We start from the raw sequence: 18663 nt of genomic DNA, 5'->3' as shown, positions 1-18663 counted from the left end.
GTGTCCACTCTGAGCTCTGTAGGAACCCCAACAACAAGCCCAACAATCCAGATGGACGGTTCCAGCTGTTAACTGGAGGAATTCCATCCAAACATCTGCTCTCACTAAATTCTTCCTCACCTACAGACTGTGTTCTTCACTGCTTTAAACTTGGAAATCAATGCAGTCATTGGTCTGCGTGCTGCTTTGTTCAGAGAGCTGATTGGCTGTTGACAGCGTTTGATCAGAGCGTGTCAGCCGTTACTATGGTGACCATAAAGGTGAGAAACAGGAAGTGTTTGTGTCCAATCCTGAAGCCTGTCACCGTTCTCCTCTCACAGCTTCACTGAGAAGCTGCAGCTTTACAGGAAACACTGGATCTTTGTTTCATACTGACTGTGTTTAGTACAATACTGCTGACAGCACCACCCACTCACTCCATCACTCTACTTACTCCAGAGTCTCCAGTCTGTAGTCTGGACTCTGCTGAAGATCAGACAGCTGCTTCACATCTGGATCCTTCAGGTTGTTCCAGCTCAACTCCAGCTCTCTCAGATGGGAGGGGTTGGACTTCAGTGCTGCTGCCAGATAATCACAGCTGATCTTTGACAAACCACAGAAACTCAATCTGTATAAAGAATGAAAGATGTAAGTTTATTAGACAAAGTGCTTGAAATCATTCAGTGTTTCATCATCTGTTCAGAGCTGAAGAAGGTTCAGAATGTAGAAGTTTAGAAAATGGAAACTCCAAACAGCTGAAGCCAACAGGAAGCAGCTTCAAACAGGAAACTGTGCAGAGTTTCAGACTATATGTCCTGATGCAGCCAGTTGGATTTTGGAGATTTGAATCTCTGTTCTGTGACTAAGTCCTTGAATCATTTCTTCCAGTTGGTCCAACAAGACAGACTAAGTATTGGACATGTGTTGTGGCTCCATCAGGGGAGCTTCTAAATGTGATGTGATGGCCCCTCTGGCTCTGTCAGGTCACAGCACTGAAGAGAGCTCAGACTGGGCACACAGCTGTTCCAGTCTGGACCAAAGACTCTATACTGGGACTGAGGGACTGCTTTGACTGCACCCACTGGGACTTTTTAAGGGCTCATGTTCTCACTTAGATCATCGATTTCTACTGACATTTCTTTCTGGGAAAAATGGGGATTACTTTGGAAACAGGAAGTATTTTCCCCAATAAGCAGCCCTGGATTAGTAAATCACTCCAACATGTTCTCAGGCAGAAGAAGCTGTCTTGTTATGAGGGAGAGAAGAAAAAGATTGAGGCACAGAAACCTGTTGAAAGAGAGATAAAGCAGCTAAAATCAGGTGTAAAAGTAAAGCAGAGGATGAGCTGAATAAAGGACACTCAAGGCTGGCTTGGAAAGGAATGAAGTCCATGGTGGGGATGCAGAACAAGGAGCAAAGATGAATGTGATGCTGAATCAGCAGAAGACTTGGACTCATTTGATTCCAGCTTTGATATCATTGATTTCAATGAAGAGCTTTGTGATTGTAGCAAAGGGCTGGTAGCTCTGAGAGTCCCACTGATGAGGTGTTTGTGTGGAAATCTCTTAGTGGGACCAACGAGAGAAAAAGCCCTGGTCCTGATGCTGTGGGAGGGAAATGATTGAAGTGTGCTGTGAGGAACTGACTGGGAGATTTTCACACATTTTCCAGTCCTCCTTGGAACAACAGGAAGTTCCCAGCATATGGAAACAAAGGTTAAGTGTCCTATGGCACTCAGTGATGATGGTGCTGTGGCCCCACCACCTCCACCTCTTTGTAAAGGAACTAACTGTAATCTGAAGCTTCAAATGGAACTAAGACTTCCTCCACTAGGTGGCAGTGTCTGATGAGAAAGTGTTAGTGGAGCTGGCCTGGAGTCAGAAACAGGAAGATGCAGGATTTGGGCTGAAATGGGCAAAAGTGGTTAGCACTAGTGCCTTAGAGCAAGAAGGTTGTAGGTTGAAGCTTGTTGGTCAGCTGGGCCTTTCTGTGGAGGTTGGATGTTCTCCCACAGTCCAATGAAATGCTGCTTAGGTTCATTGGTGCTTCTACATTGGCTGTAGGTGTGGATGTGAGGGAGTGCTTCTCTGTCGCTCTCTGTTGGCCCTGTGATGGACTGCTCACCTGTGCAGGTGGACCACGCCTCTTGCCCTATGACAGCTAGGGCACAGGCTGCAGCCCTGTGAGCCTAAGCTGAATAAACAGTTAGCAAAAATGATCCATAGATGGCCTGAAATCCCCCAGTTAGCAGTTTGGTAGATAGCTATGACATGCTAATCCCATCCAGCAGCTGTATTCTACCTGTAAGCTGATCCCTGCTGAGCCAAAGCACTTTTTCATATACAAATTACAACCTTTAATAGAAACCTATTGGTCAGCATCTTATTAGCCTGCTGTTAGCTTCATTCCACAGAAAACTGAGAGAAACTAACAGAGTTGATAAAGAATAAAGAGAAATGTGCTGATTTAAAGCCTTTGAAGTGCTTCAGATGATCTCTGTCCACTTCTGTCCACTCATTCATTCATGTAAGCTTTCTAATGCAGCTTTGATCTTCACAGTCTGCTTGATGAAACTCATTCTAACCCTGAATGTCAGAGTGTTCCTCCTTCTCTTTCCCATCATTCATGCTGGCAGTGGAGGAGATTTGGATGTTGGACTGTGTTTTGGATGATGTGTGTATGTTTGTGTTGGACTGCTGTCTGTAAAGCAAACGCACATTTTGCTTTGGATTTCAGTGTCAGACAGACTTTAAGGTGCAATGAAGAGTTTGAGAGTTTCACAGTGAATTTTCCAGTGGAGGATTTTTCTTCTTCTTTGAAGGTTTGAAATGTGAACATTGTTCTGCTGCAGTCAATGGACTAAACCAGAGAAGAAGAAAACAGACTTTACCATGAAGATCCTCAGTGTGGATCAGTATAATATCAGCCTGATGTCTGCAGTTTAGTGTCAGCACAACTTTCACATCATATTCATCTCAGCACAACTAAAACATGCTGACTGACCTCAGAGTTTCAAGTTTACATCCTGGACTCTCCAGGAAACCACACAGATGCTTCACTCCTGGATCCTGCAGGTTGTTCTTAGTTGAAGAAGAGGAGTAGGCATTACCCAGGTCCAGCTCTCTCAGATGGGAGGGGTTGGACTTCAGTGCTGCTGCCAGATAATCACAGCTGATCTCTGACAAACCACAGTACATCAATCTGTATAAAGAATGAAAGATGTAAGTTTATTAGACAAAGTGCTTGAAATCATTCAGTGTTTCATCATCTGTTCAGAGCTGAAGAAGGTTCAGAATGTAGAAGTTTAGAAAATGGAAACTCCAAACAGCTGAAGCCAACAGGAAGCAGCTTCAAACAAACACAACAAGAGAAAAAACTCTGAATGTTTCACATTAAAGTCGTACATTTCTCATAAAAACAGGACAAAGACTTGAAAAAGTCGTGTTTTTCCTTCCAGGAACCACATGGCTTCACTTTTAAAGGTGAAGTGTGAAAGAAATGGACATATTTGAAGTCCAACACCTTTTTCCAGTCACATTATTAAAGCAGACAAACTACAAGCTCATTTTCATTCCAACAAGTCATCTTCTGACCTGGACTAACAACACTGGTCTCTATGTGCAGCTGGCTGTGAGACCAGTGCTCAGGGAGCGTCTACAAAGTGCAACACTGAAAGAACATCACACACTCATTTGCTTCCAGCACTTTCACACAAACATCTACTGTCATTATTGTCACCAAACTCTGTGGATCCTTTATTGCAAATTCAAATGGGATCAAATGGTCAGACAAAAGAGGGTTATGAGGAAATATGATGAAATGTTGTGTATTAGCAGCAACTTATTGAATCTTTTTCCTCAGAAACCAAACAAAATGATTGACAAACATGTTTTTACAAACTCAGTGTTGGACTTGGATCAGCAGGATAAGCTGATGTTTAAAGGCATTTGAGTCTCGCTGTATGAGAGTCCAGTTCTTACTCAATATTTATGGATGATGTTCTTTCAGTGTTGCACTTTGTAGACGCTCCCTGAGCCTCACAGCCAGCTACACATGGACCAGCTGACATTACCCAGCATTAGAGGCGGCTGTAAAAAATTCATGTTCCCATTTAAATGGTTTTAATTTGAATAAAACGATGTTGATTCATTCAATCCTGAATCGATGTTTAATATAAATGTATTTTGCCAGAATCTCAGGTTAAAGCTCACAAACTATTTCAACAAGCAGCAAACAGCTAAAACAGTAAATGAGAGCAGCTAAACACACAAAGATGGAAACACAGAGCGTGGATCGTTCACTCGACGGCACGTACACGGACACGCCGTCGGGGCTGAAAGTGGACAGCTCACAGATCCTGAAGCTGCAGGTTTCATCTGTCTCCAACCAAAACTGAGTGAAGCAGCAGCAAAAGAAGATCCAAACTCTGCTTCACGTTTGATCAATATGCTCATGAATTCTCTCTGACTTTGGCTGTTCCTGCCTGCACAGCTCTCTCTCTCTCAGTGTACTCCAAGAACAGCTTCAAACATCTGTTTCTGCATCATTCACTGTTTATTAGCCACCAGTCTGCTGTTGTGTTCAGTGCTGTCGGCCTCTGACAGTAAAGCCTCATTTCTGCTGTTCCATGGAAACTTTTTAAAATGATGACAGATTACAAACTCTCAGCTGTGTCTGTAATCAAACCTCTGTAACTTTGCTTCACTTCAGCAGCATCAGCTCATGTTCACATGTTGCTTCATGGTTTGCTTCAGTTTTTGATCGACTGCAGAATATTTTGAAGGTTATCTGCTATAAAAAGCCAGAAGAGGAAAATCTGCTTCATGTGTTTCTGTTTGATCCTCAGTGACTTTGACACAAAGGCCTCTGCTGTGATGATCACACCTCTGATCAAGTCTCACAGTGTCACAACTGATAAATGATCAGAGTTAGAATATTTCTGACTGTCTGCTGTGTGCCGTGACCTTTGACCTGCTAAAGACAGTCAGCTGTGGATTATTCATTGTTGTGTCTGATACTTAGAACTGTGAGGAAGAAGCTACACAGTTAATCAGGGTCCCCTCTCTCTGAATCAGGAAAGGTGGGCAGGCCGCGTGTGGGCCGCGGGCCATACGTTGAGTATCACTGTTTGAAATGTGAACATTGTTCTGCTGCAGTCAATGGACTAAACCAGAGAAGAAGAAAACAGACTTTACCATGAAGATCCTCAGTGTGGATCAGTATAATATCAGCCTGATGTCTGCAGTTTAGTGTCAGCACAACTTTCACATCATATTCATCTCAGCACAACTAAAACATGCTGACTGACCTCAGAGTTTCAAGTTTACATCCTGGACTCTCCAGGAAACCACACAGATGCTTCACTCCTGGATCCTGCAGCTTGTTGTTGGAGCTCAGGTCCAGCTCTCTCAGATGGGAGGGGTTGGACTTCAGTGCTGCTGCCAGATAATCACAGCTGATCTCTGACAAATCACAGTCCATCAATCTGTATAAAGAATGAAAGATGTAAGTTTATTAGACAAAGAGCTTGAAATCATTCAGTGTTTCATCATCTGTTCAGAGCTGAAGAAGGTTCAGAATGTAGAAGTTTAGAAAATGGAAACTCCAAACAGCTGAAGCCAACAGGAAGCAGCTTCAAACAAACACAACAAGAGAAAAAACTCTGAATGTTTCACATTAAAGTCGTACATTTCTCATAAAAACAGGACAAAGACTTGAAAAAGTCGTGTTTTTCCTTCCAGGAACCACATGGCTTCACTTTTAAAGGTGAAGTGTGACAGAAATGGACATATTTGAAGTCCAACACCTTTTTTCAGTCACATTATTAAAGCAGACAAACTACAAGCTCATTTTCATTCCAACAAGTCATCTTCTGACCTGGACTAACAAAACTGGTCTCTATGTGCAGCTGGCTGTGAGACCAGTGCTCAGGGAGCGTCTACAAAGTGCAACACTGAAAGAACATCACACACTCATTTGCTTCCAGCACTTTCACACAAACATCTACTGTCATTATTGTCACCAAACTCTGTGGATCCTTTATTGCAAATTCAAATGGGATCAAATGGTCAGACAAAAGAGGGTTATGAGGAAATATGATGAAATGTTGTGTATTAGCAGCAACTTATTGAATCTTTTTCCTCAGAAACCAAACAAAATGATTGACAAACATGTTTTTACAAACTCAGTGTTGGACTTGGATCAGCAGGATAAGCTGATGTTTAAAGGCATTTGAGTCTCGCTGTATGAGAGTCCAGTTCTTACTCAATATTTATGGATGATGTTCTTTCAGTGTTGCACTTTGTTTGGCACAAAATGAAATTATTTGGCCTCTCAGATGCTTTTAGAGATTCCCAAATGACTGATGATGACATCTCTGGGGTCTGATTGATAGAAAAAAAATGTCTTTGAGACCTTTTGTAACTGACAAACTCTTCATCTGCTAACAACACTGAGTTGAATCTCCATGGCTGATAGTTGGAGCAGGCATCAGGAATACACATTGAAAAAGCAAGAGGAGAAATCACCAGAGTCTTATAATCACATTCTGTAACTAAAGGGAGACGTTTTTCTATACAAATATATGTTTTATGGACATTAGAAAAAAAAGAGTATTGACGTGAAGCAGGATTATGAAATCTCCATACATCAGCCAGCCCATAATTATCAAGAAAGCTCTGAATGACGCATGCTGACTTTGGACTAAGTGTACTTTTGTGTGAACTGTGGTCCATAGCAGATAATGAGCAGTTTAGGTCTCCCTCAAAGATGATATTGTGTGATGACATATTGGGGAGCCGCGCAAAGACATTAGTGAAAAATCTGTGATCGTCCCAATTAGAGGCGTAGATATTTGCTAAGATCAAAGGAAAACCATAAACTATATTTTCTGCACTTAAAATCCTGTAATTTTCTCATAAATCGACAGTGCGCCTTATGGATGAATTCTGGTTGTGCTTACTGACCTCGAACTGATTTTATGTGCTACACGGCGCTCAGAAACCTTTCAAAAGATGTTTTGGTACGACTTTGCTCAGCTACGAGGCCGCACCGCTTGATGGATTGTTGGAGCATTACAGCTACGAGGAGCCTCGCGGAGTGATACGTACTCTGCTTCAACGTAATATTACTGTATTGAGTGTGTATAAGGACCATAAATGGCACCTGTAAGAGACACGGTTACAAAGAGGATTTCAAACTCCAGGCTGTCAGTCACGCAGTAGAACCTGGGAACAGAGCAGCTGCTTGTTATTATGCTCAGCGTCTGTTTACATTTTGACTGCACGATTGTGAGCTTTTTGTTATGCACAAAAACAACATTGTTTTCTTTTATTTATGGAGCATTATTATTTAATAAATGCTGATCATTTATTCCTGAGTAATTGTTTCATGTACATCTACGCTGTATGTTAATAAATGTGCCTGTGTGAGATTTGGGACACAGCTTTGACTAAGAACTCTCTTTTTGTTCGTACTTTCTGGCTTCAAAAATATCGAGATATATATCGTATATCGCCATCCAGCTAAAGAATATCGAGATATGAACTTTGGGTCATATCGCCCAGTCGTAATATTGCAATAGGTTGTCCGTTAAACTCAAGCGGGGCTTGGGCCCTGGCACGGCGTAGCCACACAATCCTGGTAGTAGTGACGCTCGGCTATGACGGCGTGCGGGTTACCAGCTGGCTTTCTCAGGATAGGGCTCCTGTGTGAGCGGTCGACAATAACGTCTTTATCCATACCCAGCACTTCACGTAGTAGCACGGATACGGCCGTGGAGGAGCTCGAGTCCAGGCCCTCTGGGATCCCTATGATGTGGATGTTAGCTCTCCGCTTCCTGCCTTCATCACATTTATCCTTCAGGTCAGACAGCTCCTCCTTCATACTCTCTACTGTAGACTGCAGGGTGGTCACCTCATTGCTCCACATTGACAGCCCATCCTCAGCTTCTTTCACTCTAACCTTTACTCCATCAACTTCGCCGCACGTCGCCGCCATGCTGTTAGCGATCTCATTTCTCAGTCCTTGCACGTCAGCCCTTATATTGTCAAAATCTTCTTTCAATGCATTTCTGACTTCTTCTTTTAACAGCGTACTAATGTCCTCTTTAATGGATTGAAGAAGCTCCAGTTTTAGAGCAGTAGGATCCACATCACGCGCGTCTGTTGAGTCTGCTCTTCAGCGGCCGTAGAGCTGGACGCTGCCCTTTGGCCATCATCGATACTCTCGCCCGAGATCGCACCGGGGCTAAAATATTCACCTGCTCAGCTGTTTTTGATCAGTTTGAGCCTGTGTGGTTTGATCAGGTGGAGGAACGATGTGATGCTATAAAGACATCATCTTGTCCAAATGATGTTGTTCCAACACGTGTTTAAAAAGATTTTAAAGGTTGTTGGTTCCGACATCTTAGCGATTTTTAACAGCAGTCTTAGTTCAGGTGTTGTACAGCCTGTTTTAAACATGCTGTTGTACAGCCTGTACTAAAAACCTGATCTGGATCCTCTGTGCGCTCAAACTTCAGGCCTATTTCAAAGCTTCCCTTCCTGTCGAAGATTTTGTAAAAGATTATATTTGTTCAGCTGCAATCTGTTGTAAAGGTTTCAGTCTGGTTTTAAAGCTCTTCACAGCACTGAAACTGCACTTTGGAAAGTTCTTAATGATCTTTTATCAGCCACTGATCAGGAGACTCCGCTGTGCTTTTGGATCTGACCGCTGCCTTGACCACAGCATCTTGACCTCACCATTGGAGCATGGCGGCATCAAGGGCGCTCTATTAGACTGGTTCAGCTCTTTTATTAAATCGCATTATTACATTTGGGGCTTATATTTGACGGCAATGTGACCTTTGAAAAACAGCTGAGCTCAGTTGTACAGCGGTCTTTCTTCAAACTGAGGCTTTTATCTAAGGTGAGATCATTTCTATCTTTTAAAAACCTTGAACGGGCGATCCACGTTTTCATGACGTCCCAGCTGGATTATTGTAACTCCTTATATGTTGGAGTTAGTGGGACCTGCCTGGCAAGACTGCAGCTGGTCCAGAAAGCTGCAGCTCGTCTTCTGACACAAGCTCAAAGACATTTATCGTCCCAACAACCACATATACGCTGGTCCCTCGCTGTAACACAGTTCACCTTTGGCGGCCTCGCTGTTTCGCTGATCTTTTTTGTGCAATTTTGCATGTTTTTGTTTTTTACAGCGCGTTGTGTTCTGCGTCCTGATTGGCTGTAGACCATTGTCAGCAAATCTCGTGCCGTGTCTCCTGTACAGTACAGAATGTGTTCAAATTTACAGCAGTGTGACTCTGCAGTGCTGCACTGTATGTTTGTACGTTTTGTCCCAACAAACAACAATGATGACGAGACGTTTTGCAGCTGTGGTAGCAGCCAAAGGCAGAGGAAGATGCTGACCATCATAGTTTCAACAAGGAGGCAAAAAGGTTGTAACTGTCCACAACAAGAACATCGTAAGGATGGAGTCAGCTTTGGCTTTGTGGCTCAGTGACCGCAGGAAAAAGAACATCGTGCTGGACACCAACATTATCTGCAGAAAAACTCAAAAGCTTTATGAAACTTTACCTGACAGCGAGGAGCCCAGGCCATGGACGAGTGCTCCTCACACAGAAGCTCATTTAATGCCAGCAAAGGCTGATTTGACACGTTTCAGAAACACTTTGCTTTCACTCTTTAATAATGAACTTATTTTTCTATGAAGGTTTGAACTTTGTTTAAACAAGAGAGAAAAGTGTGAAAATGTTCATGCCTGTCTGAGAAAAGTGTAGAAAGTGTGCAGTGAGGGTTTAACTGCCTTAAAACTTCTATAATACTTGTAAAACATAAAGCTGCTACTTCATTCTGAGACTTATTTTTAGAACGTAACTCGATAAACGAGCGACCGCAGTACTGTATTGTGTTTATTTTGAAAACTCTCAACAGGATCTTCAGATTTATTTTGAAAGCTTTATCTGGAAAACACAAACACATAAGCAGGAAACAAAGAGCGTGATATGAAACGATAGACGTTTTCATATGGTCATCATATATACATCGTTCTATCGAACAGCCCCAGCTCCTGCTGTCAGTCTCTGTAAATCTGCTCTGAAAACACATTTGTATTCACTGGCTTTTAATACAGCATGAGAGTTATTTGATATTTGATGTGTGATATTAATATTAGGAGTTATTTTAATAGTTATCTTGGATTCTTGTACAGCACTGTGGTCAACGCTGCTGCTGTAATTAATGTGCTATAAACACATAAACAATCTGCAGTTAAACATCCAAAACTAAAGATGTGATCGCTGCCTTTAGAAAATGTGCTGATGCACAAGATATCAGCTCCATTAAGGTGGAATGTGGCCGTGTTAGAAACATGTTGGAAGAAGTTTGAAGCTGAAACTGTGAAGCTGAGAGTGAAAGAGCTCCAGCGTCTGTCACAGGAAACTTTCTTATTTCCACACTGATGAAAGCATCAAGCTTTGATTTCCTGCTGCTTTTATTGAGTCACACTGTGAAACTGAGCCACAGCTGAACCAGCATCCCTGTACAGCAGACACTTACAGCGCTTGGCTGCTTCCATTGGACCCTCTGCACAGAGCTTCAGTTTCCTCTTCTGGTCCCAAAGTGCAGAACAACAAGGTTTCAAACAGCTTCGTTCCAGCAGCATCAGCCACAGACATGCAGAGAGAATCCTTTGGTTGTGTTGTGTGTTTGCATATCTGCTGTCTGTGTTGCTTTGTGAGGATGGATCATCTCCTGCAGCTCCAGATAAACAAGCTGGACCTGAACCTGGTAGCTTCACTTAGAAGACACTTGTGACGGGAACGTGTGAGAAGTTTTGTGCAGACAAGTTTGGATTTAGAGTGTGGGACGAGCTCTCCACAGTCTTTGTGGAGATCCACATTCTGCATACTGCCTGTGAGAAGCTGCAGACATTTGTCCTCCAAATCCACTGAGCAGCTGCTCGTGGTGGTATTAGCTTCATGTGTGCGTGTTAGCATGAAGCCTCAGTCACACTCTGCTGTGGACACGGTCACGGACAACTGGACGCCAGATGGACGAGTCGTCCTTCCTGTTAAACTTCTTTGAGCATGAGAAGAGCATGAGAAGCTCAGTGGACACTGTTCAGTGTTTTAACTCTCGCTTTCTGATGGGTTTAGATTTTATTATTGTCATTTGTATTAGGAAATATTTAACCATATATTCTTAGAGGTGTATAATCAATTGTGTAGTGATAGGATGTGTGATCTTTAGCAGGCTGCAGGGGCTTGGTGTGTATTCCACACTAGAATGCACACCCACATCCTGGGAGCACGAGAGAGGTCGTACCTTCTCTTATTGTTTTATGGCAGGATTAACGTAGCTACGTCTGTTCTAGTCTAAGTGCTTTTTGTTTAGATGAACTGCTGGACTTCCTCACCATGTTATCTAGGGTGAACCATCTAGGGTGAAGGGGGGTCTACCCTCTTCCTGACCAAGGATGTTATATGACCCTTTGATCAGCAGTACCACACACACACACACACACACACACACACACACACACACACACACACACACACACAGAGTATTCTTTGTTCACATGTATACCTATGTGAGATGCTATATGTTAATGACCCTATGCATATTCATGTAACCACAATAAAAGGAGTGCTATGGGGAGCCTGGCTGAGAGTCTGATGGTGGTCAAGTGGTGGAACGACGCTTGGCTCCAGCCAGGTCTCCCTCATGCATGAGTAAACCAGAGAACTTTGGTGCCTTGTGTCTTGCTTTTTGCTGCGTAGCAGATTGTCCTTAACGTTCCAGTGGATAGGTTCAAACTACAAACCTATCATTAATTGGTCCTTCGAGAGCCGGATCCCTGGAGTCGACATTCACCGAGGGGAAAAGAGACACGCCGACAGACTGACGTCAGCCAGGACTTATAGAGGTCCTGCAGCAAAGTCCCGAGGCGTGAGAATTCGTCATCGAGCCGGTGGATTAGCCGTCTGTTTTTTCTCCTCGATGGATGACGATTGACGGGATTCGGGACTGATGCTACTCGCAATAAGCAACACCAAGTAGGTATGTGAAAAATCTAAGCCACTGTGTGAGGCTGAGTTGTAAAGTCTTTATCACTGTGTGCGATAAAGCGTGTAGTCACTGTGTGCGACTATTCTTTGCCGCTGTGTGCAGCAAAGCGCGCATCCACTGTGTGAGGTTGCGTTGAAAGTCTTTATCACTGTGTGCGATAAAGCGCGTGATCACTGCTATGTAAGTCTTTGCCACTGTGTGCGACAAAGCACGCAGTCACTGTGTGAGACTGCGTTGAGACAATAGGCCTAATTTTTGTTGTTTGTGTGTGAGGATATTTTTTGTTGTTGTTGTTGTTGTGTGAGCGGAGCAGAACACGTGGTCTGTGACGTCGGCAGCTGTTGTTGTTATTATGGGTTCCCAAGCAACCAAGAGTGTGTCAGAGGGTGATGAGAAGTTTATGGTGAAATTCGCTCCCGGTAGCGCAAAGTATTTAGGACATTGGCGCAAGAAATATGATTTTGAAGGTAAATTGGTTGTAGGACAATGTCAAATGTTAGTAGACCAGTTGACAGTGAAAGCAGCTTGTGCGACAGGGAAATTGAAACAGGAGAGAGAGTTACAAGTGGCGTCCGCTAAATTGTGGTTAGAACAGGCGCAGAAGAGACAGGAGGCAGTGACTATATATACTGACAGTCAGTATGCATATGCTACACTTCATTTCTTTGCCGCTCAGTGGTCAAGACGAGGCATGACAACATCAACAGGTAAACCTGTGGAGCATGCGACATTGTTGCAGGCCCTGTTGAAAGCAGTCTTACTGCCTAGTAAAGTTGCGGTTTGTAAATGTGCAGCACACACACGTGGCACTGACCCCATTGTACTAGGCAACGCCTTTGCAGATAAAATTGCAAAGGAAGCGGCCCTTGGAACACATGGGGTTCATGTTCTGGCGTCACAGGAGCAAACTACGCCCATCACACATGATGTGTTAGCAGACATGCAGTCACACTCACCTCCAGCTGAGAAGCAGCTGTGGCTCACTAAAGGAGCAAGCCTGCGAGGTGATGTCTACTATCTTTGTGATAAACCTATATTGCCTAAGAACCTATATAGGACTGCTGCAAGTTTGAGCCACGGGCTCTGCCATGTCTCGACAGCTGGGATGGTGGCAGCAGTCGAACGGCAGTTTTTCACACTGGGATTCAATGCTTATTCAAAACATTTTTGTAAAGCATGTTTAATATGTTGTAAACATAATGCTCAGGGAAACCTCAGACCTAGGAGAGGAAAGTTTCCCAGACCCAGCTACCCATTTGAAGTAATCCATATGGATTTCATTGAGTTGTCTAACTGTAACACCTACAGGTACTGCCTGGTGATTGTGTGCCCGTTCTCAAAGTGGGTAGAAGTTGTCCCCACTAAGAAAGCAGATGCTATTTCAGTGGCTAAAGTGATATGCAAAAATGTGATCCCAGAGCATGGGATCCCCCAGACTATTTACAGTGACAATGGTCCTCATTTTGTGAATGAATTGAGAAAATGTCACAACATCTGGGGATAACGCTGAAAAACCATTGCTCATATCACCCACAAAGTGCAGGGCTGGTTGAAAGGACTAATGGCACAGTAAAGCTGAGACTCAGGAAAACAATGGAGGAAACAGGCAGAACATGGGTAGACTGCATTGAGCTAGTGAAAATGTATATGAGAATCACGCCAACTGATAATGGCCTAACGCCTTTTGAAATAATATATGGCAGGCCATTTAGAGTTCCAGTGTTTTGTAATGATAATGATAAAGCAGAAGAAGAAAACACACTAGCAGACTGGATGATTAAAATGCTGAAAAGCAAAGAAGTCATGAGTGCAAATAATCTGCCAGATGATTCTGTTTCTGTACAGGAAGAACGTCTGAAGCCAGGGGACTGGGTACTGATAAAGGTCATAAAGAGGAAGTGCTGGTCGAAGCCACGGTGGGACGGACCATACCAGGCTCTGCTGACAACACCAACTGCTGTGAAGATTGCAGAACGACCCACCTGGATACACCAAAGCCACTGCAAAAAGGTGACACACATCCAGGCCAGCTCGGAGTAAGTGGCAGGAAGACCGGGTACAAAGGGGGGGAAAGCCTCTAGGGCCCTTCGTCTCAATCCGGTGAAGAAACCAACTGAGCCACAGGTACTCATCAGAATGGCTGGTAAAGTGTTGTCTACCCTGCTGGGTGTAATGGCTTTGATGTCATCATGGTCAGCTGTGGAGACCCTGTATGTCCAAGGAAACCACACCCAATACCCTCATGGCTATTCTACAAACTTTTGGTGGCAGTTTATGAATACAACTGCTCACTTGAACAATAGGACGGACTGCTATGTGTGTGCTCATATGCCGTTATCCGCATATACATCTGGACTGTGGCCGTACAGCATACCAGAGGACAGGAGTTGGTGTCTGTTGGGCTTAGCAACTCATCCTGGCAACAGAGTCCTCTGGTCCCAGGCCAACTATAGTACACCTCTGAACATCACCTGGAGTAAGTCGCCACTTATAGATGTGAATTGTTCTGAGCAAACTGACTTATTGGCCTGGCCTCAAGTGTCAGACCCACTGCCAGACATAATATTGCTGAACAAGCTGAATACAGCTCAACTGCCGTTGTGTGTGATGAACAATGGATCACTGTCAGTGGGGGAGCTGCCGCTTCGTTTATGTGGATACATATACACCTACTGCCCTCCAGAGAATGAGAGCAGGTGTATGAAATGCTTGACCAGTGCAAAGTGAGCTGAGAACTTGACATTAAGGAGGACTGAATGCAAGTCCAACCGGGCTTACAGGATACCAGTAAAAGCAAAGAGTCAGAAGTGGACAGGATGTGCAAGGATGGTGCCGAGCAGTAAAGGAACAAGAGTTTTGGCTGATTGGTATTTCTTGTGTGGACATAAAGCCTATCTATCACTCCCTGAGGGATGGGGAGGATTGTGTGCCGTGGTGAAGTTATCGGATCATGTCTTCTTCATGGACAGAGTTGAACATCACCCTAGCAACCGACGGAAGCGTGAGGTGAATATAGCCTCACCTAACTCTTTTGGAGTGACAGTAGACACTGGAGTGCCACGAGAATTCCGCATTTGGAGTGGAGGAGCTAAATTCTTCCAAAGTTTGATCCCAAACATCGGAGTTGCAGAGGTGCGGGATCATGTGGAGATCAACCGATATGCCTTACTGCGACACATTAATCTCACTAAGACTCTGGGAACAGCCTTAGCGGAGGAGCAAAAGGCCATCAGAACGATGGTACTGCAGAACAGGCTGACCCTAGACTTGATAACAGCATCACAAGGAGGAGTGTGTAAGCTGATTGGAGAGACATGTTGTACGTTTATTCCGGATGGATATACGACTGGAGGAGACATCTATGAGGCACTGCAGAACTTAACTGCTCTGCAGAAATATGTGGCGGACCACACATCAGGAGGAGACACGTCACAAGGCTGGATAGCCTGGTTGACATCTGGACCATGGTGGAATATGTTTCTAAAGTTTTTGACTCCCATTCTTACATTATTGGCTTTGCTTTGCTTGTTTACAGGTTGCATCTTGCCATGTGTAAGATCGATGGTGAATAAAATGATTGCTAACACCTTTACCAATTTCATACTGTTGCAGCAGAGTGACATGGATGCTAAGGCTAATATGTGTGTATGAAATGAAGCCTGCACTGAAAATGTTGACAAGTGGTGTAGAGCTGAAGATATATATATGCCGTATAGCCTTAAAAAATGACAATACAGGGTGGTGATGATGGGTTTAGATTTTATTATTGTCATTTGTATTAGGAAATATTTAACCATATATTCTTAGAGGTGTATAATCAATTGTGTAGTGATAGGATGTGTGATCTTTAGCAGGCTGCAGGGGCTTGGTGTGTATTCCACACTGGAATGCACACCCACATCCTGGGAGCACGAGAGAGGTCGTACCTTCTCTTATTGTTTTATGGCAGGATTAACGTAGCTACGTCTGTTCTAGTCTAAGTGCTTTTTGTTTAGATGAACTGCTGGACTTCCTCACCATGTTATCTAGGGTGAACCATCTAGGGTGAAGGGGGGTCTACCCTCTTCCTGACCAAGGATGTTATATGACCCTTTGATCAGCAGTACCACACACACACACACACACACACACACACACACACACACACACACACACACACACACACACACACACACACACACAGTATTCTTTGTTCACATGTATACCTATGTGAGATGCTATGTGTTAATGACCCTATGCATATTCATGTAACCACAATAAAAGGAGTGCTATGAGGAGCCTGGCTGAGAGTCTGATGGTGGTCAAGTGGTGGAACGACGCTTGGCTCCAGCCAGGTCTCCCTCATGCATGAGTAAACCAGAGAACTTTGGTGCCTTGTGTCTTGCTTTTTGCTGCGTAGCAGATTGTCCTTAACGTTCCAGTGGATAGGTTCAAACTACAAACCTATCACTTTCACTTCAGCTTCACCAACAACAGCACAAGCAGAGCAGTCCACTGCCTGCATGGCTGGGACAGCGCCCCCTGGTGACTGTAAACCACTACAACATGTAGACGGCCGTCTGCAGGCTGGATGTAGCACCACTGCAGAGACGTGCTGCAGCTCTGTTTAGTTACCCAGCTGACAGCAGAGGCTGTAGTTTACTGTTACCAACATGGAAAACTGAAGCTTCACCAGCTGGAGCTACAGAGCTGGAGAACAAAGGAGACTGAGAGGCCAGAATGATGTGGGAGGAAACATCAAGAGCCTGTTTGAAAGGAGACACATGTGGATGCTGTGCCAGTCTGTGGTCTGTCAGAAGTCAGCTGAGTCACACTGCAAGAAGCTGCAGAATCTCAGAGGAGGAGATTTGGAAGTGTTTGTGGGACAAACTGGACTCAAAGAAAGAAGATGTTTGTGAAGTCTTTGGTGGAGGTGAGCAGTGTGAAGCAGAACACATGCAGATGAATCAGGAGGTCAGCATCAGTGTCTCCTTGTGGTGGACGGTAAAAGAATCAGAGCCAACGCTCCCGTCCACCCTCGGCATGAAGCAGTGCTGTTTCTGAAACAGGAGGACAAGTCCAGAGAAGACAGAGGAAGCAAAGATGAGGGTGGGACAGGACAGCAGGACTTCCTTCACACCTGCAGCTCCATCACACTGCTGTAGCTCCTCTTCATCACACATGTACCTGCAGCCTGTCTTCGAGTCCAGGAGTCACCTCCACACAGTGTAGAAGCCTCCTGTGCAGACCATGGAGTCCAGCCTCTGTCAGGGAAGTCGGCACTAAAGCCTGAAAGACTTCAATCTGTCTCTGCTCCACCCGAGAAAGACCAGCACCGTACTTGTTGTGCATTCAAGGAGGGAACATCAGCGCTGCATTGTGGGAACAACACCGCAGGAACAAAGACACAGCACGGCCGATGAAGGACGAGGACAAAGGAAAGGTGAGTGAGAAGACCCTGGTGGAGTGGACGGACCTGCAGGGGCTCCAAGACTGAGGAGCAGAGACGTCCATGTACCAGCTGAGGATGCTGCAGTGATCCAGGGAGCTCGGTCCAATCTGAGGCCGTGTGAACTACGTGGACCACAGTTTCTTCACAGACTTCAGCCACGTGAACATCTGGAGATCCAACAGTGTACGAGCTGTGAGCCATCAGCTGTTTCTCTCATCAGCTGCTGTAATGAGAGCTGCTGGAATCATCTCGAGCAGCAGGAAATCACTGATGTTGTTTCTAAACAAAGATATGGGACTGAGCTCCGCTGAGCTCCTTCTACTTTCATCCAGATAGAAACTGCTACAGTCTGCTGATTATTGCTTTGCCTCCATCACACGAGCTCTTTATCCTGTTCTTCACTCTCATTGGTTCTTTGTCTGCTTGTTTTTACAACAGTAGTCTTCTGATTGGTCAAAGACAATCAGCTGTGACTAAATGTAGCTCCTACAGCAGTGATGGGAATAACTACTGAAGCTAATCCAGTATCAAAGCTCAGGAATCAGCAGCTCCCACCTCGTTTTCTTTCAACAACTATTTTTAGCTGCTGTGTTTTTGTGTTTCTGCAGACCTCAGACATCCTGCTGCTCTGGACAACTTTTTCATTCTTTTGTATCATTATTTTGCTTTTCTTTTATTATTATGTTATATGTATTAATATGTGAAACACTTATTCTTTGTGTTTTTGCTTTGCTCCTGTCAAACTGCTTTAATAAAATCTGCTGCCGTCTAAACTGTGGACGTTCCCTTTTTAACCCTTTGTGAAACAATAAAGGTTTAAATCTGAGTATTCATCTATGTTAGTGTTTAATGGGTCTAATAGGTTGCTTTGGCCTTTCCCAGTAATATCTTCCCTTGCAGTCTGTGGTCCAGGCTTCTAAAACCATCCCAGGTTAACAAGAACTACAATCTAGAGGAGAGCTGCCATAACAGGTGTGACTGATGAGATCTGACCTGCAAGGTTACTCAGGTTTGTTTGTATCAGGACAAGCAGGGAAGCCGCCTGGACGTCAAAGTAGTTAGAGCTGGGCGAGTGTCCTCACCCACATCGGCTTCACAACTCTGCATCATCTACTGAGTAAGACTCAGAGCATCAGAGATTAGAAGGTCTACAAAGAGCTGAACCAGACTTCCTGTATAAAGGTT

General features: G+C 44.2%; 1 protein-coding gene and 1 pseudogene across 1 annotated transcript in view; one reads left to right on the top strand and one right to left on the bottom strand.

Annotated features, from left to right (window-relative positions):
* Nucleotides 1-18663, bottom strand: part of LOC146642816 (ribonuclease inhibitor-like) — a 191849-nt gene that overhangs the window by 550 nt on the left and 172636 nt on the right. Inside the window, exon 7 of the mRNA XM_085399324.1 lies at nt 434-607. Within this exon, the coding sequence (XP_085255450.1) occupies nt 434-607 (174 nt within the window). The remainder of the gene's footprint in view (nt 1-433; nt 608-18663) is intronic.
* Nucleotides 14175-15698, top strand: LOC146642819 (uncharacterized; annotated as a pseudogene).

Source organism: Rhamphochromis longiceps, linkage group LG23, assembly GCF_057381845.1.
Source record: "Rhamphochromis longiceps isolate RC_006_pf linkage group LG23, R_longiceps_female_GT1.1, whole genome shotgun sequence".
Classification (NCBI taxonomy): Eukaryota; Metazoa; Chordata; class Actinopteri; order Cichliformes; family Cichlidae; genus Rhamphochromis; species Rhamphochromis longiceps.
Note: the sequence above shows the minus strand (reverse complement) of the source record. Positions and strands in the feature narration are given on the sequence as shown.